At 36.4% G+C, this 23353-nt stretch overlaps 2 protein-coding genes and 1 non-coding gene across 4 annotated transcripts; 2 read left to right on the top strand and 1 right to left on the bottom strand.

The window, feature by feature from the left end:
• Nucleotides 1-4794: 4794 nt before the first annotated feature.
• LOC123526180 (uncharacterized) lies at nt 4795-15626 on the bottom strand. The gene is made up of 4 exons (XM_045305226.2): nt 15467-15626; nt 14402-14956; nt 13681-13785; nt 4795-7190 (listed from the first exon to the last, which is right to left on the bottom strand). Exons 2-4 carry the CDS (start codon nt 14930-14932, stop codon nt 6567-6569), a joined length of 1260 nt encoding a protein of 419 aa, XP_045161161.2. The 5' UTR covers nt 14933-14956; nt 15467-15626; the 3' UTR covers nt 4795-6566.
• A 352-nt stretch (nt 15627-15978) lies between these two features.
• On the top strand, nt 15979-16050 carry Trnad-guc (transfer RNA aspartic acid (anticodon GUC)). The gene has a single exon. It is a non-coding gene; the product is annotated as a tRNA-Asp (tRNA).
• Nucleotides 16051-17489: 1439 nt separating this feature from the next.
• On the top strand, nt 17490-21041 carry LOC123526179 (uncharacterized). 2 transcript variants are annotated; one of them, XM_045305225.2, is made up of 2 exons: nt 17490-17506; nt 19478-21041. In XM_045305225.2, the coding sequence occupies exon 2, from the start codon at nt 19481-19483 to the stop codon at nt 20558-20560; it is 1080 nt and encodes a 359-aa protein (XP_045161160.2). In that variant the 5' UTR covers nt 17490-17506; nt 19478-19480; the 3' UTR covers nt 20561-21041. The 2 variants fall into 2 exon arrangements, with proteins under 2 accessions (XP_045161160.2, XP_053378835.1); XM_053522860.1 differs by lacking the exon at nt 17490-17506 and adding an exon at nt 17812-18038.
• Nucleotides 21042-23353: the final 2312 nt, after the last annotated feature.

Below are 23353 nucleotides of genomic sequence, written 5' to 3'. Positions count from 1 at the left end.
ATATGCATAGTTCCGTGTTTCAAAATGAAATTTGATATAGATTTTGATCTAGTGACCTACTTTCACATTTCTCAAGCTACAGCCTTCAAATTTGGACCACATGCATAGTTTTGTATTCCGAAATAAAATTTGACCTTGATTTTGACCCAGTGACCTACTTTTACATTTCTCAAGCTACAGCCTTCAAATTTGGACCACTTGCATATTTTTGTGTACTGAAATGAACTTTGACCTTTACATTGACCTAGTGACCTACTTTCACATTTTTAAGGTACAGGCTTCAAATTTGGACCACATGCATAGTTTTGTATTCCGAAATAAAATTTGACCTTGATTTTGACCTAGTGACCTACTTTCACATTTCTCAAGCTATAGCCTTCAAATTTGGACCACATGCATAGTTTTGTGTACCGAAATGAACTTTGACCTTTACATTGACCTAGTGACCTACTTTCACATTTTTGAAGGTACAGGCTTCAAATTTGGACCACATGCATAGTTTTGTATTCTGAAATAAAATTTGACATTGATTTTGACCTAGTGACCTACTTTTGCATTTCTCAAGCTACAGCCTTCAAATTTGGACCACTTGTATAGTTTTGTGTACTGAAATGAACTTGACCTTAAGATTGACCTAGTGACCTACTTTCACATTTCTGTAGCTACAGGCTTCAAATTTAGACTACATGCATAAGATTGTGTACCGAAACAAACTTTGACCTTGACATTGACCTAGTGACCTACTTTCACATTTCTCGAGCTACAGCTTTGAATTCGGACCACATGCACAGTGTTGTGTACTGAAATGAAATTTGACCTTGAGCTAGTCAATAAGTCTTGAAATTTGGAACACTCAAAACTGGCACATTGGTGGGCGCCAAGATCACTCTGTGATCTCTTGTTTTCCAAGATGTGTGCCATTTTTAAATGCCAAAGGAGATGTATTATATAGACATACCGGTATAATTGTGACGGTGATGGTCCATCGCTAAAAATCTGAAGAATGCGTTACTCGAACAATACGTAATAGGCACATTGCTCAGTGGCAGCAGACAACCACTAATGCTTTTGAAGCCTCTCGTCAAGGTCACAGTGACTGTTACTATGTCTCACCACCAGCCACTTGGGGAAACATTGTTTTTGCCCTGTCCATCCATCCGTCGCACTTCATTTCCAATCAATAACTGGTGAACCATTGAACCTTCAAACTTCATAGGGTAGCCGGACTTATTGAGTAGACAACCCCTGTTGTTTTTGGGCCACTCCATCAAGGTCAAAGGGGCCTGAACATGGAATACCATTTCCGATCAATAACTTGAGAACCACTTTATCCAGAATGTTGAAACTTCATATGCCTGCTTGTGATGAAATAATGCACGGAGGGGCACCTGGAGTTTTCTTCCGCCATCAAAGCTGGAAAGTCGCCATACGGCCTAAAATTGTGTTGGTGAAAAGTTAAACCTAACAAAATAAAATAAATAAATGAAACTTCATAGGATGATCGGACATGCAGAGTAGTTGACCCCAGTTGATTTTGGGGTAACTATTAAAGGTCAAGGTCACTGTGGTCGACAACCTGGAAATCAGTTTCTGGTCAGCAACTTGAAAACCATTTTCCCTAGAACCTTCAAACTCCATAGGGTGGCAGGGCTCAATGAGTTGATGGCCTCTGCTGATGTTAAACGTCAAGGTAACGGGGACCTGAACATGGAACACCATTTCCAACCAATGGTGACCACCTATTGTTTTTGGAGTCGATCAATAACTGGAGGACCATTTGACCTACAGACTTCAAACATCATAGGGTGATAAGGCTTACAGAGAAGATGACCTCTATTAATATCATGGTCACTAGATCAAAGGTCAAAGTCACAGAGGCCTAACCATGGTTTCTGATCAGTAACTTTAGGACCACTTGATCCTGAATGTTGAAACTTATAGGATGATTAAACATGTAGAGTTGATGACCCCTGTTGCTTTTTGGGTCACTTAATCAAAAGTCATGAGGTCAAAGGGACCAGAACATGGAAAACAGTTTCCAATCAATTACTTGAGAAAAATTTGACCCAGAACCTTTAAACTTTATAGGATGATAGTAGTTAATGAGTAGATGCCACTTATTGTTTTTGGGGTCACTTGAGCTAAGGTCAAGGTCACAGGCACCTGCCCATAGAAAACTCTTTCCAATCAATACCTTGAGAACCATTGGACCCAGAATGTTGAACTAAGTTGGATGATAGGACTTGCCAATTAGATGATCCCTATTGCAGCCAACCGTCAGTGTCTCTTTGACTTTTGCTCCTGTTCCCTATTAACTTGCCTTTACTACTATGCATTGGGGGAGACACTTTCTACAAAAGCATCTTCTAGTTACAAAAGCAATTTCCACTTAGTATCTTGTGAGTCCCGTGACCTACAATCCTCAAATTTGGTAGGCATAATGTCCTTACTGGGCAATTCACTCCATATTCTGTTGTTGGACTTCATGATATTATTCTAACAAGTATTCTAACATGACCAGCAAGTAACCTGCACACATGTTGAGCAAAATCTATCTCTGGTTATTCTGCAATAAACCACTCACAATGACGTCATCCGATCCAGGTGCGTAGCACGGTCGTAAAAAGTAGTTACCATTTTTTCAAACACTGTTGATACTAGTATGTTGTGTTAGAATTGAAATAATAAGTTCCCAAGTGTGATTTATCGTAGAATAACCAGAGTTTTTCGTTCTTATGCGAAGCAATAAATCACTCGGGCCTACTGCCTTCGTGATATATTCTTACGCATAAGAACTCAAAACTCGGGTTATTCTACGATAAACCACGTTTGGGAACTTATTATTTCTTAATTTTCAGGGGATATGACTTTTTGTGTCATACAATATTGGTGGTTATTGTACCTCTGAAAGGACTTGTAAAATAATTGCCACAAATGTAAGCCATAATGAAACATTGTACAGAACACAACTTCTAGTCACAAAAAATGGCTGCATTTCAACAGCCACAATTTAAAAGTGCAGAAAGGAAGTACATTGTAAATCAGTTAACTTGCAAGGCAAGAAACTGGCAGTCATCTATATATAATGCCAAGAACTGTTATTAAGTAATCCTGATTTTATTGCAGTTAATTATGTACCTTTCCTCCTGACTTCCTTGGGAATTTTTTACAACTTCAGTCAGGTCAAGATAAAAGTTGTTCAGTGAGATGAAAAGTGGTACAGTTGTAATTTCATGCCTTCACCCTTTAAGAATTTTATTACATGGCACAAATATTTTCTATAAAGAGAGAAAACATACTGTTATATTAGTACAAGCATGTAAAATGAGGCAGTCTAATTTATGCCCATTTCTTCCCTTCCTTTTTAACCTTCTGACCAATTGTCAAATTATATGGCATGTATGTTTCCAACAATCGGACCATGTATTGACAGTAAAGGGTCAAGGTTGTACATAAAGATCATTAAGCAGAAAGTTAGTCTTCTTTATATCTATACTCCCTTAAAAAGACTTGTGACAAAGTTACTAATTGTTTTGCAGAACTAATGGATTTGCAGAATGCAGTTTTTATCCAGATCTGTTGTATATTTATATAAAAGGTTAAAAGACAGTAGTTTAAGTTTGCTTTAGATCATATACCTGTGTTCTAACATAGGTAACTTAATGGCCGAGATATTTTTCTCAAGATGACTATGTGTAGAGTACATCTTTATGTCCTGTTTAATTAAGGTCAAGGTCATATATGAAGAGCAAAGGTGAAAAGGTTAAAAAGTTGTGTCTGTTCTTCATCTTTTTAATCCATTTATGATTTTTATGCTCTTAGTTTAGGTGCGGGAACTTAGATTTATTTACCTCAACAACAACCTCAAAGTATTCTAAATGAGACCATACCGGTTCCAAGTCACTGCTGATTCTCTTGTACATATTACTGATCAAAAAAGCTAACCTGCTGCTTATTTATGATTTTGACTTGTGAAAAATATTTTTATCATGATATTGAAGTTATTAAGGCCAATTTTATACTAAGTATTTTGTGTTGTCATACAAAGTTCATGAAATGGGTCAGATTGTTTGTGGAAGTTTGGAGGGAAAAATTACAGCAAAGTAAAATGTTTTTGTTTTATTTTTGACAAAAATTAAACTATTAGAATAGTGGTAAGATGTTTTGATCAGTAAATCCAAGGTTAACATTACTAAAGTACAATAAAACGGAGAAACATGTAGACACGTTTTATTAAATGCAAATCAAATATGTAATACATTATAATTGTGTTGGAGAATTTATAAAAATGTCAGTCACTTTAGTACAATAAATTAACACATATAAATATATAAAAATATCAAAATGTAAATGAATAGATCAAAAACTAAAATATCAAAAATTGATACAAATGTACATGTAAAATATAGAGAAAATCGGATTTTGATTACATAAATGATTGTGCGATGACAGAAAATGAACAAAAAAATTACATAGACACCATTGCACATATTTACCTTATTTGGTAGTTTAAAAATACCAAAATCTTAAGTTGATGTAGAGGTTGAGGTATCATACTTGTGCCTGCACTCGAAAGTGTAGAAAATGCCTATATATAGTAACAAGAGCTGTCCGTAAGACAGTGCTCAACTATTCAAATTGTTGTGCCAGGAGCAAGAATATTACCTAATGTTAAAGTAAGTACAGAGTTTCAATCCAGTATCTGCATTAGTTTTGGAAATAGTAACTTGCATGCAAAACTTTAACCAGAAGTCCAAATGGGGGCATAATTTGCCAAAATACATGTCATAGTCATTGGATTTGATGCAATCATCTAGTTTTATAACCCCGAAGACACATGTGAAGTTTCAATTTAATATCTGCATTTGTTGTAGAGATAACAACTTGCATGCAAAACTTTAACCAGAATTTTCTAAGTCCAAAAGGGGGCTAATTTGCCCCAAAATAAATGTCAGTTATGGGACTTGACCCACTGACTGAGGTAGGTAATTGACCTAGAAAAAGAAAAAATAAGTTTCAAAGATATGCCTTTAAATGATAGTCATATGTACTTGCGCACAAAACTTTAACCAGGATTTTCTAAGTCCAAAAGAGGACATAACTTGGCCAAAATGCATGTCAGAGTTTGGTGTTCTAAGTCCAGAAGAGGACATAATTTGGCCAAAATGCATGTCAGAGTGATGGGACTTGGTGCTATCACATAGTTTTATAACCCTGAAGACATGAAGTTTCCATTCAATATCTGCATTAGTTTTGGAGATAGTAACTCGCATTTAAAACTTTAACCAGAATTTTATATGTCCAAAAGGGGGCATAATTTAGCCAAAATACATGTCAGATTTATGGGTCTTGACCCATTGAGGTTGGTAATTGACCTAGAAAAAGATAAAGTTTTAAAGCTATATGCCATAAAATGATAGCCATATGTATGCAAAACTTTAACCAAGGTGTAATGCAACACCGATGCTAGGGTGAGTAGAATAGCTAGACTATTCTTTGAATTTAATAAGTCAAGCCAAAAATTGCCTGATAGTTACCCTCAGCCTCTCTTGGCAGGTAAATATGTGTGGTTTTGAACCTTTTTTGTTTTGGGTTTCATGCCGTTTTTCAACACTAGTTCAGTTCTGTAACGGCTTTCAGTTTACTTAATTAGATTCTGTACCAGTACTGACCTGTTCTCCACAAGTAAGTGCCAAATTCTCATCATATATCAGAGGTGGAGAATTTTCAGAAGTGTTTATAAAAAATTCAGTGCTCTAAATTTTGAAAATGCAATCAAAATAATTTAAGGCTTTTGCCAAAGTGAACACCCTGATGTAACAAAATTTACAAATTTTAATGTCTCGTGCCAGGTAAAAGTATGTTTAAAATGAAATTACTAGATATTTGTCTTTAATATGCAGATTATACCATGTTATAAACTTAAAATGTAAACTGCATATCTTTTTTTTTGCATCTATCAAATTTTGACAGATCTGCTGTCCTGGTATTCAATGCCCTCTCCTCAGTTGTCCTTAAATATACATTATTGTACAAATGTTAAATTTCCACTCTTCTAAATTGACTGCTTCAACATAATTATATTCTTATGCAGATACTAAATTTTGATAAATGTTTTCCTTGAACATATTCTTGTATAAATATTTAATTTCGACACCTTTTTTGTCCCTTAACTCTGTCACTTTTCTTTCTATTCAACATCCGAATTTTTGACACAATCCGAACATACTTGTCAAAATGTTCCATCATCACAGCTGATCAATTACTTATTTCAAAAGAAGTACAAAATGCATGCTTAAAATCAACCTTGCCACACTTCACAGCTGAGGTTTTGAGCTATTTATTATAGCATTTATACATTGTATTAGATCTATCATCACTTAAAATCGTATTCTGTGCAAAAAAAAGGAAATGGTTCCTTAAAAACTTCGAATATCACAATGTAAGGGATGTTTAATTTCATCTGCTTATTCAAAACTGAAATTAGATGAGTTATTCAATTGAGCAAGCATTACTTCTTAAGAATTTAAGATATACCCTGTACCTTTAACTAATTTTTTATTTTGTTATCTTTTCCTGTAAGAAGATTTTGTAGTATTTCGTTTTCGTCTCCAAAACAAGAAAACTAATCCCCCTACACACGTTAAAGGCACCGCACTAATGAAAAACATTTCTGTATATGTCCATGGTTGCTCAGGAAAATATTCCAGATACTCGTCCTGTTGTCTCGATATTCTAGGAATAACAAATTTCTCAGATTTAAATGAAAACTGGTATACCCTATCTAAGATAATACTTAAAGCTGATTGGTCATATCTATGACAACCAGTTGTCTTTGGACTGCGCATTTCAAAGCAGCCGCTGTACCTAGATTTAGGTGGGGCGATGCATGCACTGTTCAAGGCACACTTCAACCATGGTTTCATTATGGTAGACCAGGTAGTATTAGTTCTATAAAAAACCATAGTAGAGACGTCAATCAACCCTGCCTCAGTGTAGCAGCACCTCGTTTCCTTTAAGTATTCAAACATTTTCATGTCGGTATAAGCGATGGATCCAATAAACTCCTTTGGTTGCCACAGGAAGAAATCCCGTGTTCCTCTGTACATCAACTGTTTAAGGTCAGACGCTTGGGTGAACAACATGTCTGGATTCATCCATAAGGCAGAGCCAAATTCTTCGATCATTGTCTGAAATATAACAATTAATAATTTAGTTACAACAGAATTCACGTTCTTTATAGTATTTATTTGTAAAATATGATACAGCTGTAAAATCAACAGTTGAAAAAACTGAAGCTTTCAATTTCCACTCATTTCCATCTATTGATAAAGTACGGTAAGGGAGATAATTCAGAAACAAATTAAAGACAGAGTTATGGCTCTTGTGCTATAAATTTCTTTCGGTAGCTGAACATATATTATTTAGGCAAAAGTTGAAAAATTCAGCAGAAATGGGAGATAATCAAGAAATGTTCAAGATAAAAGTGCTTCGTTTGCAGCATTTTCCCTCAATGTCACCATTCTTTTAATATCCTTAGGTAAATGAAAGGTTATTTCTACAGAAATGGTATAAAAAAAAGGGGATAATTATAAAATTATTAAGGACAGAGTTCTGGTTCCTTCAGTACATTTCCTCTTCTTGCCAATTATCATTATCAAGTTTCAATTATTTTCTTTCAGCTGTTTTAAAGTCCCAACAAAAGAAAATATAACAACATGAGCTGTTGAAGGACAACAAAATCTAACTGTTCAACTGCTATTCCACCAAAGAAAGTTAAATGAAAACAAATGTTGAGAAAGGGACATAACTTCGTATAAATGCAAAAAAAAGAGTTATGGAACCTTTGCAGTTTATGTGAAATAATCACATGAATCACAGTGAACAAGTCAAGTGTGTGAAGTTCTAATCCATTCCCATTAGTGGGTACTGAGATACCAGCTTACATACAAAAGCTTAAACAAAACTTGCTTAGTCGGAAAATGGACACACAGTTTCAGAAAAAGAAATAGTGTTATGGAACCTGTGCAATGTAAGTCAGTTCATCACAGTGAATAAATGTGTGAAGTTTCAGTCCATTCCCAATAACAAATACTAAGATACCAGTGTTGTATACACTAGTGTATCATATTACATGTAGCATGCTTGGTTAAACCGCAGGCTCTCTGTGAGGGGAGTTCTCTGATAGCGTTAGAAATGCACACACGTCTATATGTATGAATGAAGAATGAATAAATGTTTATTAGTTTATTTTGCCTTATTTATTTAAATATGAGAACCCACCTAGGTACAAACACAACAAATGGCGACGAGGATGGGATATCAATGAGTTTTAAATTTTTGGATTAAATTCCGGAAAGAAAATGATGGATTTGATTTTGTTTGACAAATTCATTAAACTGAAACAGTTGGATTAAATTCCGAACAGAAAAAAAAAAATATTGGATTAAATTCCGTGAATCAAACAAGTTGACACAACATTGTGGATTAAATTCCTAAAAACAAAAATGTGTGCAGGATTAAATTCCGTTTCAGTAAAAAGGCAACAATTGTAAAACAATTTGGATTAAATTCGTGAAAGGGTTAAAAAAATTAACAATAAAGAAAATGGCAAAAGCATTATCTGTACCTAGTGTGGAACACTTTAATATGACAGGAGACCCTAGTAGCTTGCCAAGCAAATGGGAGCGATGGCTGAAATCGTTTCAATACTTCGTTGTCGGTTCGGGCGTCACGGACAAATCACAAAAACGAGCACTACTGCTGCATCTGGTAGGACCGGAAGTGCAAGGGATTTTCGAAACACTGGACAATACTGGAAATGACAATAATTTTGACGCCGCAGTTGATGCATTGAATAGTTATTTCAAGCCGAAACTCAATGTATCATATGAACGACACAAATTCAATTCAGAAAAACAGAAACAGAATGAAACTATCCAGGACTTTGCTACGCGACTTAAACAACTAAGTATTTCATGTGACTTTAATGACACAAATGACAGAATACGAGACCAGATTATTGAAAAGTGCACATCTACAACGTTACGCAGAAAGTTTCTCAGTAATAAAGATTAACATTAGAAAAAGTTTTGGAACTGTCATCAACGTTCGAACGTGCACAAGACAGTGCCACAAAAATGGAAAATCAAAGTACACAACAGCAACAAAAAGATGACACCACGTTTCAACTGAAACAATCGACTATGCGTCAAAGACAACAACGTGCGAACAGAGGTAGAGGCAGATTTCGTCAACAGGCACCGCCAACACATGTAGAATGTTACAGCTGTGGCCGCAGGGGTCACATGGCTAAGGACCCAAATTGCCCAGCAGCACGTGCAGCATGTACAAAATGTGACTTTATTGGACATTTTGCAGTAAAGTGTAAATCTAAAAGGAAAAAGATACAACCAAAACAGAAAGTTCGATCACTTGAAAATGAAACATCCTCAGACAGTGAAAACGAATATCTGTTTAATATCAAATCAATTGGGAACGTGTCAAACAAAATAACAGTCAACGTCGGTAATATTCCGCTGAATATGGTTATAGATTCAGGAGCTAGTTGTAACATTGTTGACAAAAGTACATGGAATTTTCTAAAATCACAGAAACAATTTCAATGCTTAACACATAAAAAATCCACAGACAAGAAAGTGTTCGCTTATGGAAGCAAACAACCACTCAAATTGCTTGGTATATTTCGTGCGAAAATTGAATTCAATTCAATGACTATTGATGACGTAGAATTCTCAGTTTTGGACGGTAAGGGACAAGCATTGCTTAGTAAAGACACGTCAATTAGTCTCAATGTGCTAAGGATCGGACCAGAAGTGAATTTGGTCAAAGAGGACATCATGAGCGAAAACCCAGAATTGTTCAAAGGAATAGGGAAAATGAAAGATTTTCAATTGCAAATTCCCATTGATGAAAAAATCGAGCCAGTTGTTCAATCGGTAAGGCGTATACCTTTCAGTCTCAGAGAAAAGCTAGAAAAAAAGCTATTAGAACTAGAAAACAATGATATAATCGAAAGAGTAAACAGTCCTAGCCGCTGGGTAAGCCCAGTTGTTGTAGTGCCTAAAGGAAACGACGATATTAGGCTTGTTATCGATATGAGGCGAAGCAACACGGCTGTGAAGCGGGTACGACACCCGATTCCTACCGTGGACGAGGTGCTGTACGATTTGAACGGATCAACAGTGTATAGTAAGCTAGACATTTCAAATGCCTATCATCAACTCGAGCTTCGTCCTGATTCACGGGAAATAACTACGTTCATAACTCATGTTGGAATGTTCCGTTACAAAAGATTACTCCAGGGAGTCAGCTGTGCTAGTGAAATGTTTCAGAAAGTGCTTGAACAAGTTCTACAAAATTGCCCTGGTACACGTAACATTATGGATGATATAATAGTGCACGCGCCTACAAAAGATGAACACCAGAAGTGTTTAGAAAATGTGCTCAGAGTATTACATGAAAAAGGGTTCACATTAAACCCATCAAAGTGTCAATTTGAAATGTCAAAAGTGACATTCATGGGAAACGTATTGTCCGAACACGGGGTTGGTCCAACCGAAAGTAAAGTGCGCGATGTGCTCAACGCAAGAGCACCACGAAATGCCGCGGAAGTTAGGTCATTCTTAGGATTAGTCAATTTCAATGCTAGGTATATTCAAAATCTGGCTTCAATTTCAGAACCGATGAGAAAACTCACACGAAAAAATGTCAGGTTTAAATGGGGCCGCGAAGAGCAAAATAGCTTTGATACATTGAAACAGAAATTGGCAAGCGCGGAAATATTAGGTTATTTCGACATAAATGCCAAAACACAAGTCGTGACCGACGCAAGTCCCTATGGGCTTTCAGCTGTTCTCACTAATTATTACCGTGTTATTTGTTATGCTAGCCGCAGTTTAACTGATGTTGAAAGGCGGTATTCCGTGACCGAGAAAGAATGTGCTGGCGTTATTTTTGGAGTCGAGAGATTTCACACATATTTACACGGCATTGACTTTGAACTTGTTACTGATTGTAAAGCTGTTCAGTACATTTTCGCGCCAAAATCAAAACCAAGTGCGCGAATCGAAAGATGGGTCTTGCGATTGCAGGGATATAGATATACAGTGCGCCATGTCCCAAGCCGCGAGAACATTTCAGATTGTCTGAGTAGACTATTGGCTGATGATAAAGAAAAACGGATGTCATATTTTATAGATGATGATAACTATATCATGAATATAGCACGAGCCGCAACGCCTGAAGCGGTAACAACGCGAGAAATAGAAAAAGCGTCTAGATACGACCCTGAAATGTCTTCAATTCGTGATTGTTTGATGTACGGTTTATGGTACAAAATTCCATTTAAGGAATATTTGATTGTTAAAAACGAATTGTCGGCTATCGGATTCTTAGTGCTTCGAGGTACGCGAATAGTGGTACCAAAAGAATTAAGAACGAAAATACTCGAAGCGGCACATAGTGGTCATCCTGGTATAGTGTCAATGAAACAGTCACTTCGTACACGCGTATGGTGGCCACAGATAGATCAAGATATAGAGAAATATTGTAAATCTTGTCATGGGTGTCAATTAGAAGGCCCTCCGGCGCCTCCGAGCCGCTAAAACCGACGGAACTACCTAGTGGACCGTGGGAATATTTAGCATGTGACTTATTAGGACCACTTCCGACAGGTGAACATTTAGTCGTGGTAATAGATTTTTACAGCCGATTTATGGAAATAGAAATCGTAAAATCCACCACATCGGAAATATTGCTACAGTTCTTATGAAAATGTTTGCGAGACACGGAACATGCTTCCTTTAAGGACTGATAATGCAAGTTATTTTACAAGTGACTATTTCAAGTCATTTCTAAAAGAACATGGCATTAAACTCACACATTCTACGCCCTTAGCGCCAAATCAAAATGGGCAAGTAGAAAGACAGATGTCAAGCATAATGAAGCGTATTCGCAAAGCAATTGCTGAAAAACGTAATTGGAAACATGAGCTTCAGACATATTTATTGATGTATCGCAGTAGCCCACATGCTACCACAGGTGTAAGTCCAGCAGAATTACTGTACGGTCGTAAAATTAGGACCAAAGTCCCATGCTTACAGGAATACGGAAAATTCGATCTTTCCGATCAATCTGTAAGAGATAGAGACTGCGAGAAAAAAGAAAAATCAAAACAGTATACGGATCAAAAAAGGAATGCGGTAGAAAATTCCATTTCTGTAGGTGATTTAGTCTTGTTAAGAAACAAAAAGAAAGATAAAACAGACACGCGTTTTTCGTCTAAACCTTATACTGTTACGCAGAAACACGGGAATTCGGTTACCATAGAGAGAGATGGGGTGCAGTATAATAGGGATGTCACTCATTTAAAAAAGTACGAAACGCCGTTTTCGGAAAATACGTCCCATGAAAAGAAAAAGCGCATGTCGAAAAAACCAGAAAAATACAAAGATTACGTCTGTGAAAATGAGTACAGTTGACATTTGTGAAACATGGAATTAAACATTGTTTGCACCTAAAATGTTGTGGTAACCGCCACAAAGTTTAAATTTCTGATAACATGACAAATATGCAATCTGATATGACAAGAACATTAATTCATTACCACCCTAAATTGCTATATTGTTTACAAATGGATTAATTTTACAACCATGTGTCGACATGCCATGAACTATCTTGAACTTAGTTTAATGTTTTGATTGAACTGCGTGAATGAATTGTGACAGTGGAAAAACATTTTTGGAAATTATATTAATAGCTTTAGGAGTTTATTGTTTTAGAAATAAATAGATTTCGTGATGGAATTTTGAATTCAGTTTGTACTTTTATATTAAACTGCATTGTTTTCAATTTCCTATTTTAATTTAGAATCAGTAAATATTTAATGAATGCATAATTTAAAAAAAAAAAAGAAGGAAAGTGATGTTGTATACGCTAGTGTATCATATTACATGTAGCATGCTTGGTTAAACCGCAGGCTCTCTGTGAGGGGAGTTCTCTGATAGCGTTAGAAATGCACACACGTCTATATGTATGAATGAAGAATGAATAAATGTTTATTAGTTTATTTTGCCTTATTTATTTAAATATGAGAACCCACCTAGGTACAAACACAACAACCAGCTTACATACAAAACAAGGCACAAACTTGCTATGGGTCCTAAAAATCTTAGTTTAAGCCCTAAATTGTGTATACTTCAGCCCTGACCAAGATCACAATATGAGTAATAGACATCGGATAAAAAAATAAAGATCAGATTCCCAGAATCGCCCGATTTTATTACAAACTGGTCTAAAACGAAAACTGTATACTGGCAATGCGCAACCCCTTTCACATGAAATGTAATAAAAACTAATATGGTATATCATATGACATAAAGTATTTTAAATGGTTATTTTTTAAACAGGTGTTTTATCAATTTGGCCTTTGTTCCATCCCAGGTTCGATTCTCCCGCTGTCGGACTGATCATGGGACCGACAAGTTGCATTTCTTAATTGGCTTTCCCGCTTTGCGAATGGAGAATGGGGATAACAACAGGAGAATATAGGTTTCACGGAAATAAAAGCTATCTAACTGGCCGCTTGGATCTGGATTTTGAGGTTCGCTCCATTCCACTTACTCCCTCCATCAAATAAACCGACATTTTAATACATACCTGGATGATGACAGGTCTATATGCGAAAGTAGAAATGTCGGCTACATGTTTGGGATAAGCACTGGTTCTAAATTCTCGTACTTCGCAGCCACAGTGTTCCTTAATCTGAAACATAAAAACATAATCATCACGATGTGAAAGTTAGGGTAGGTAAGTTGGGAAAGCGCAACGTAGTCGCACCGAGATCAGTTAAAATAATTAAACAAAAGCAAAATACAAAACTGTCGACTTTTTTTTTTTAGAATATTTTAAGTATTTTTGTTATGTCGGTTTGGAATCGCATCGACACAAGTTAGGTCATACTGCGACTGTATCAGCAGTTGATGGTTGATGAGCATCCCTGGGGCGTGTTCAGTCATTGTTTCAAACGTGATCCATAATCTGGTTATGTAGAACCTTCCGTGTGCCAGCTGAATGACTTCGTCACATGATGAATCATACACCTCAAGCGAGGATTCGAACACACACCGGAGAGGGCCTATGTAGTGATTCAAAGCCTGCGACTTAAACCACTAGTACTCAACAACGGAAGCCCACGGCGGAACTATTTATATTACTGTGCAAATTGTTGATTGATTTTCTCCTGATTGATTTGTTACCGATATGTTATTGATATGATACACCGACGCTTTAACACGACATTGTCCTCTAAAGGTATGATTTCAATTATTTAGTATAATCTGTACAAATTAATAATTTACAATTACTTTATGGCACATACCAGCTCTAGTTCTTTACTGTACAGTCCTATGTCGTATATGATGAATTTGGCTTCTTTGAACACCGGTTTGATTACTTCCTTCCATTGACGAATTAAGGACTGGACAGGGTAGAAATCTGCCGTGGACACTGCTGTCACAACTGTTGGGATATTTGTAAGTTCTTTGGGCGACTGGGTTCCTTTAAACTCACTGGTATAAGTTTCTGGACCTAGTCTCATCAAATACGGACCTGCATCGCCTTTCGCGTACGTTTCCATGAAATTAAGATTATCTTGCATTGTTCCGCCGAAATTACTGCAGCATCCGACAGTTTCTAGACTCTCGTCGTCAAAAGTCATGTACAATGTTCCGTACTGGAAACCCTTGAAGGCCATGAAGAACATGAATATCCAAAAACAGAGCGAAGCCAGCATCATGTACCCGGATATCTGGAACTGAGAGCTAAGCCCTAAACCAAAGTTTGGTGGTTTTCTTACCGGCGCAGCGGCCTGATAGAGCGGCAATGCACTCCCTTTATTGTACCGATCCATAGTTATAGATCTGAACTCACTAGACTGAAATTCGAAAAAGAAAATCTTGGTTATATCATCTCCAGTCAACTTAAAAAAATTGCAGTTTACAGTCTGAATAAATCGGGATGGCTTATTTCATGATCTGATATTTTATAGATGCCACCGCCGTCGAACAGTCAAAGTTATCACGCCGTCCCTTTACGTCCTATTATTTGGACTATATGTAGACCCTTCAGAGTCAAACATTGGTAAAACTAATCTGATTCAACAGTACAATATAGAAGAAATTGTAATATTAATCATAAAGAGACAGCTAATAAACAATCTAACTGCTGTTTCTATCAATGCGATTTGAGAATTAACAGATATTTTATAAATGCATGTGTCTGATTTAAGTCTCCCTTTCGATCTTCGTCAATAAATCAACGAACTTGTTTAACTATCCGACGACGGCATGTGATTAACACGCTATGAAATAACCTATCCGACGACGGTATACATGAGTCATGACATGTGTACTCTATCTGATACAAAAATATTACATTATCTTACCTAAATATCCTATATCCGCATGGAAAAATCTCGAGAGAAGCACAACATGTGATCTGGAATAAAATGCCGGCCGGTCATGTGTTAACATGAATGTTTTTTCAACCATGAAACTTATTATACTTATTGTTGAAACATGTGCATTCTTCCGTGTTTAATCACCATGGTAATGTAAACAAGACATGACATGTTGCTAAAAATAGATCATGTATTAATTGGTGCTTCGCCCTCTACCGGACAGGTACATTGACGCATTGACTGGTACCCGTGTTTACACTCTACGTTTCCCACAACGGGCTGATTGTACATCACACTAGTCGAGAACCAGGCTAATGGAAAAAGTTCATTTTGCATTTAATAACACTCGATTGTTACTCGACGTTTCTGACTTCTAGAAATGTTGCATTAAAATCAAAACATTTAAAAGATAATTAAAAAAATACAACTTATAGAAAGATAAAATAAAAGTTATACACTTAACGTTAAATAATATTTTTTCAACTGAAGTAATTGTGTCCTCGATAGTATAGTGGTAAGTATCCCCGCCTGTCACGCGGGAGACCGGGGTTCGATTCCCCGTCGGGGAGCATTCTTTTTTTTTCCCTCCCCATTTTAATTGTTTATAGCTATTATGAAGTTTTTAAAATTTCCGTTTTGAAGCTGTTATGTATATGACAGTTACCAACCACAGTAGTGCTAGACACGTATTAATGCGCTTACTATGTAAATAAAGTAAAATTCCGTCGCTTAAATGCGTATGCAAATAAAATGAATATTTCCGTGTATGCTGTGAATCAGCATCCAAGTTAGGGGATCGATCATCTTACAAAAAAGAACTGAAAAGCATGAAAAAAGTTCATTTTATGTTTCGTCTTTGAAAAAAGATCTCTGTGTGGGGACGAGACACCCCTTCCATACACATCCCAGTACTTATTACATTTGCTGTGATGGGCTGTCCAAAACTTGAATGACCGTCTTCCACCCAGAGAAAGAAGAGAGAACTAATAGCATTGCGAAATTTCTTGCGAATCAACGGTTATAGATACTTGCATATGCGCAAGTACATGAACGTTGAAATAATCCTATTTTCTAAGGCCTAAAAAATCTTTGTTTCCGGTAACATTCTAAATAAATTAGGGTAGGTAGGTCGGATTTTATTTTTGATTTTTTTTTTTATTAAGTGAGACTATTCGGAAATTATTTTCATGTCAAAAATGAATACAATTAAGGGAGTTACACGCCTTTAGGGAATCAGTATGTTGATTTCTAACATCACGTACTGATCATGTTTAAAGCATAGAAAGTGCAGTTTTGCAACTTTTTGTTAGAAAGTTGAAAAATATATTCTCCATGGCATGACACAAAAACATTTAGGGTCGGGCCGAAAATTTAGGATAGGTCGGGATACCGGAAACGGAGATTTTTTTTACACCTAATGTGGACGTAAAAAGACGTCATCAAAGTATTTGTAACTTATCAAGTAATCAAACCATGATAATTTAATCATACTGCGCAACATATTGTGATTATAATACGATGTATCTGCTTTAATGTTCAGAAAAATAAAAGAAAATAGGTTTTGGAAAAATGCACACTTTATTTTGCTTAGCCTTGATGATTATTTTACCGCTGTTATTCCACGTGTTTTCCCTAGAATTTACCGTAACTGATATTTTTTTCGTAAAAATAGCAACATTTTCAATAACAATTTGAAAAACTTCACATGATTTATTAACGTAGGCGTAACGCCCTCATGTGAACTGTCGGCCAAAATAATAATTAGCTGAGGTAGTCCGTTGTCAGTTATACATGTCGTATGTCAAGTTTTCAATGGTATTAGATTTTGCATCTAAAATTCTTTTATCAGCACCCCATGCATGGTATTGCAACAAGTATTTAATTATTTAACGAAAAAAAAAAAATCCGTCAAATTGCACAGAGAATGTACCTGCAGCTATGCAGAGCCATGCCTGCGATTGATCGTTCACCTTTATAAGTGTCTGCTAAATCATTTTTAACACGTTTTATGTTCCACGTCACAAGGTAAATACATTATCTGGATTAGTAATTATGATAAATTTCACAAGCACAGACTGGTCAGCACCTCACATGCATGTATGTTGACCTTGGAGATTGGACAAGGACGTCATGTAGGCATTTGAGCCCATCCCCTCCCCCCTCACACACACGTTTCTTCTGCACCGCACACCGTCGAGATAGAGGCTAGCCAAGCTCAATGAAAAAAAAACGTATTTAAATTCGGTTTATTTTAATGACAAGTCTAAGATAAGATTGATTCGACTAACCATGACGTTAGGGTAACTGTAAATGATACACACACGAACCGCCCCATGCAAGGAAGTAGGCTACGTTATCAACGACCTTTAACTTGGTATATATCAGTAATGAGTAAAAGTTATATTTAAAGGTGATATCATGTTATGTATGATAAAGATAACGGATATAATGTTATATTTAAAGATGATATACTAGTAAGTGGGCAATAAAACAGATTAAAGTGAAGCGTATATACATAGTTAAACTTGTTTCACTGTAGGATAAAACAGGAGTAAAGGTAAGTTCATTTTTTACAGTGTTTTATAAATGACCTTTTGACTTTAACAAACTCTACCATGATGAATAAGCCACTGGTTTGAAAATTAAACATAAATGAAGAAAGAGGTCATTCGGATGATGCAGGGAGCTTTTGACAGTTTCTATAAAGAGATGTCACCGAATAAAAAAAGAGGTCAAACTTCATGGCATGCTAAATGCCGTACCTTAGGTCCGAACAAAATGTAGTACATTCGGGTATACTTCAGTTTCGGATGCACATGAAAGATGAACTTCAAATTACAGACCATACCGTGGTACAGTTCAATAACCAAAACTATTGTGCAGAAGGTGGTACCTTTGCAACGGTTTTGAAATAATGCAGAAAATATACATTTGTTTCAATCACTCTTATTTCTCTCACTCTTATTGTCACCCATTTTATTATTTTTCAGTGTCATACATACTTCCCATGCCAAACTTGGAGAAAATAATCTATACGCAAATTTCGCCCAAAGTCTGGGCGAGTAGCTTTATCATTAACCAGACAGAACTTAAAAATTGAAAACATTACGTTTCTTTTAAAAACTTGTACATGTAGTGTATTCCTTAAAAAGTTCCTTATCTTTTATTAGTGAAACTGAAACCGTGACTGAATAATTTGGTTAAAATGCCTATTTCTGTACAATGACATATTCAGTGGCATTGTACATAAATAATAATAATAATAATAATAATATTATTATTATTATTATTATTATTATTGTTATTGTTATTATTATGAAACTTTATTTAAACAAACAGTCATGACCGCGCTCTGCACTCTGAGGCCATTTTACTCATATTGCCGAATACCAGTGTTTAAAGCCTTACATGGTACGCACAGACAGTTCAAACCCCATCAGGATAATAGTGCCATCACTTATTACTTAAAAAAAAGAAATACTACACACTGCCTTACAAAACTTTTACAAAAATTAAAAAACTATTACCTGCTGTTATCGCATATAAAACAGTTATTAAATATTTAAAACAATGCCATGAAGTCTCTGAAATACAATGTCCTAAGATTTTTTTAATGTATCAAGTGAATTACTTTTGCGTAGTTCTAAGTTATTCCTAACGGGCTCGGGCACCAACCAATCCCTCGGCATTCTGCAGATGTTATAACACGAAAAAACATGCGTTATCCCTTTCTGAGGGACGTAAAATTAATGAATACAATCAAATAAGTAAAAAGTAAGAATGCATTGTTTTTGTAGCTATAGCTAGGTATATAGGTATAACGATTTGCCAGACAGTTCAATGTACTCCAGAGTATTCAGCAGTGCTAATGAAAAAAAAATATCCACTGTTTTGCTGAGAATACACATTTATTATGAATATTAATCAGTTGCAGTTTACTGAATTCCTTCCGCTGCTTCACACACTTTTGACTAAGTCGCTTATCTTCGTTTCCAGAATATGTTGACGGACAAAAATTTCACTGACTTGAAAGTGAAGGGGTACACAGTTGTTACTGACGTTCTCACGGGGGAAGAATGCGACCAAACAGTTGCACAATATAGGGAGTGGTTATCACAGTTCAAAGATGGGGAATGGCCCTTCTCTGTTAATTCTCTTATCCAAAGATATAACGCTGGGAATATGCATCCAACATGGTTTGCCAGACTGAAGTCAAAAAAGGTTTTCGCACAAGTTTGGAAAACGGACAAACTGTTATCGAGTATTGACGCGATTGCAATTGGTCGCCCACCAGAGAATGGGGAGGAACAGTTTGGTATGCCGGGCGACCATTGGTTGCATCTGGACCAAAATGCGTCGCGTGACGGTCTACATGCCTATCAGGGGGCGGTCTACCTAGAAACTGCTGATGAAGATGATTGGACCTTACATGTCTTGGAAGGCTCGCATTTGCAGTTCAGTGATTTTTATGAAAATAATACCAGGGCATGTATGAGATCCGAAATGAATAACTACTATTCATTACTCGATGAGGAAGTTCAGCAGATGAAAAGCAAAGGCTGCATACTGAAACGTGTTCCTGTTCCTAAAGGTGGCATGGTTTTGTGGGACTCTAGAACGGTTCATGCAAATGCAAGCCCATTAAAAGGGCGTAAAAAACCCGGTAGATGGCGCTTTTGTGTATTCGTTTCTATGACTCCAGCAATCTGGGCAACAGAAGAGGACATGAAAAAGAAGAAAGAAGCGTACGAAAAGGCATGCATGACTACGCATTGGTCATCACAAGGGGTGATGTTCTTTAAAACATCAATTCCCTCCTTTGCTCCACAGGATGTTGAGTATCCAACAGAACTACCCGAAATTGCAAAATCGCGTGAAGCAAAATTAATATCCGGGGCATTGCGGTACGATTTCCATGATGGAGAACCCACAGGGGAAGAATTTAAGCCAACATGGAGGAAAAGAGCTCTCCATAACGGGGACAGTTTTGAACTAGATAAGAGAAAGTTACTTAAATATGGTATCGCATCTCTCGCAGTCGTAGCTGGCATCATAATTTTTAAGATGAGCAGAAAGTAATTTCTACACAGTTCATTTCTGTACAGTTGATTTGAAACACCATCGAAATTAAAATCAGTTAGTTTATGTAAGGCATAATTAAACGTTATTTGTGAGATTTATTGCAGTATGTGATTTATTTATTTATTAAACAGACAGAAACTATATGATATGTCATTTGAAACATCCGAGCCAATGGATGAAAGTAAATTGCGGTTCATACCAGTACATCATTTAATTGTTCAAGTTAACAAATAGGAGGTAGTTAATTGTTTTATGGCGCGTTTATGACTGAGGATGAAGGGATGCATGGTAGCGACCCTTGTTAGGATTGCAGGATGAGTGCCGATCATACTACTGAATCCCTCAACGTACTCAGATACAGGGAAGAAGTGGCCGGCCGCCATAAGTTACAACTTTTTGTATCAGATCAAATAAAGTGTTATTTCTAGTTATGTATAAAAACAATTTATACGAATTAAATGATAATTTTATATCATTATGATGTCTTCCAATCTTTTAGTTTTACCAAGACTACCGTCTCCGCCCTTATCTATCAAACTAAGGTATTTTCGTTATTTTTAGTAAGCAAGGGCCTGAGCGACTGTGAAAGCTATCATAATTGGTGTGATCCCAGTTTGTCGGTCATCAGCCCAAAACGGCAAAGTATTCGTATTTGTGGGTCTTACTATGATGTGCCGGAAGAAAATTTCGTAGCTGGGTGGAACTATCCGCCTAGATGACTACATATCCTTAGAAAGAACTCGATTAACCAAACAAGCGAGATTCGTACCTAAAGCGGTGCTGTGCGAATGATAGGAAATCATAGACTCTAAGCACTAGGCAAAAAAGGTCCTCAGTTTGCTCTACTTATCTTGAAAAATTTATGAATACAAACACCGGCGATAATGCCTATTATGTTAAAGTCTGTATTTCCTTCCAAATTGTAAAAAAGCAATTCTGTAGTAATCCATAGCTAGGAAACTTAGGAAGTGTACTGACGTCTTCCAAACCTGTATATCACTTGAGGCATTGGAAAAAATACGAGGTCTTTGTTAACATGCCATTGAACGTAACTGTTGACTTTTAGTGAGAAGCTGTTCGGCGAGCCATATGGTATATTTTACTCTGTCCGAGCACTGTGTGATTTACAAAAACCTGTTTATTCTGGATGTCGGGTTAAAATATTTGAAACATAATACATGTATATACATGTCCATTGCTTAAAAAACAGCCGATAACATATATCGAATAAATAACTAAAAAAATATAGTACGTTCCAATAATGCAGACCGTCATGGATGTGTATGACTGATATGTTTTTTACAAATTTCTTGGTGTAATAAATTGGCTCACTTCAAATATAAAGTGGCTTTTAAAGTTTGTTATAGTGAATTAAATGACTCACAAACTTCCTCATCATCAGCAGCAGTAGCACCAGCAGCATCATCATCATCATAACAACTATTATCGGTATTATTATTATTATTATTATAAATACAGTGTATTATGCTTGCAATCACTTGTATAACAATGAGTTGTGATCCTGATATGATTGTGTTCAATAAGCTCACATGTCAAGTGGTAAGAAGCTGTACTACGAAGCCAGAGGACACGAGCTAAAGCTAGCTCCTCAAGCTAAAATTAGCTTATAGTTTTTTCCGGCTATGACTTTAAGTCGAGGTCCTATGTATCGTGCTATATACACCATGCACATGAAACAGGGGAAGCATCTGGTATTGAAGCGTCTTCCGTATATATTGCACTGTCTTCGACCAAGTGTAGTTGGTGGCAACTATAATATATTATGAACAGTGCACCGCGAAAATTAATAGTAAAATCCTAAGGAATAGATGTTCTTCAAGCTATAACAATTACTGACCAATAACGATATTAGCTAAATATGTTTGAAACTAAAGTATCAAACTGACCTCATTCATATATCAGTAATTTTTAACTCCTACACATTGGAATCTAGTCTTAAAGCATGTTTTCCTTGATTTTTCTAATTGGAACAGCGGCAGTGTTTTCAGGTATATTCTTTTTTCATATTTCGTACTTTCAAGTACGTAACGCAGAAGTGATAATTTTCTTAAACATATATGTCTGTAGACTAATAGAAAAGTGTGAAATTTCAGTCTTGTATACGGAAAGTGCAGATATGCCTTTACAAATATTAGGTTGAATATACAGTATATAGATATAGCCATTCCCTTTTCTTTGAAGTAATGGCGCTATCAAAGTGTTTATTACTAACATCACACATAACACTCTGGTTTAAAATAAATTGTGGCCAATGCTCCTAGAACAAAAAAAAATTATCTAAATGAATTTGTCTTTATAATATAAGACAATTTATGCCTTCTATACATACAATTTTCTCCAATAATTCATTAAGGCCCCCGGGAAATGACTCGCACTTTCAGCTCTCTTGAATTTGCCTAACAAAATGAAATATATTTGGTCAGGTTTATAAAGTCACACAGACATTGGTGTACTGATTTTCCAGATTTTGATGGTAGAAGAAGACCCCAGGTGACCCTCATTGCATAATATAATGCACAGGATGGTAGCCGGGTTTAACCACAGGCACAGGCTGGTAGCCAGGTAGAACCACAGGCACAGACTGGTAGCCGGGTAGAACCACAGGCACAGGTTTGTAGCCGGGTAGAACCACAGGCACAGACTGGTAGCCGGGTAGAACCACAGACACAGGTTTGTAGCCGGGTAGAACCACAGGCACATGCTGGTAGCCGGGTAGAACCACAGGCACAGACTGGTAGCCGGGTAGAACCACAGACACAGGTTTGTAGC

The sequence above is a fragment of the Mercenaria mercenaria genome, chromosome 14, assembly GCF_021730395.1.
Source record: "Mercenaria mercenaria strain notata chromosome 14, MADL_Memer_1, whole genome shotgun sequence".
Lineage (NCBI taxonomy): Eukaryota > Metazoa > Mollusca > Bivalvia > Venerida > Veneridae > Mercenaria > Mercenaria mercenaria.
The sequence above is the reverse complement of the archived record's forward strand: the minus strand, read 5'-3'. Positions and strand labels throughout refer to the sequence as shown.

What these genes read in the sequence shown, in the direction of transcription:
- LOC123526180 (XM_045305226.2), bottom strand. Translation starts at nt 14,932, where the DNA reads ATGGATCGGTACAATAAAGGGAGTGCATTGCCGCTCTATCAGGCCGCT. An exon ending in ACAGTAAAGAACTAGAGCTG is followed by an intron (nt 13,786 to 14,401) that starts GTATGTGCCATA and finishes TTTATGTTTCAG; the next exon opens with ATTAAGGAACACTGTGGCTG. An exon ending in ATAGACCTGTCATCATCCAG is followed by an intron (nt 7,191 to 13,680) that starts GTATGTATTAAA and finishes GTTATATTTCAG; the next exon opens with ACAATGATCGAAGAATTTGG.
- LOC123526179 (XM_045305225.2), top strand. Translation starts at nt 19,481, where the DNA reads ATGTTGACGGACAAAAATTTCACTGACTTGAAAGTGAAGGGGTACACA.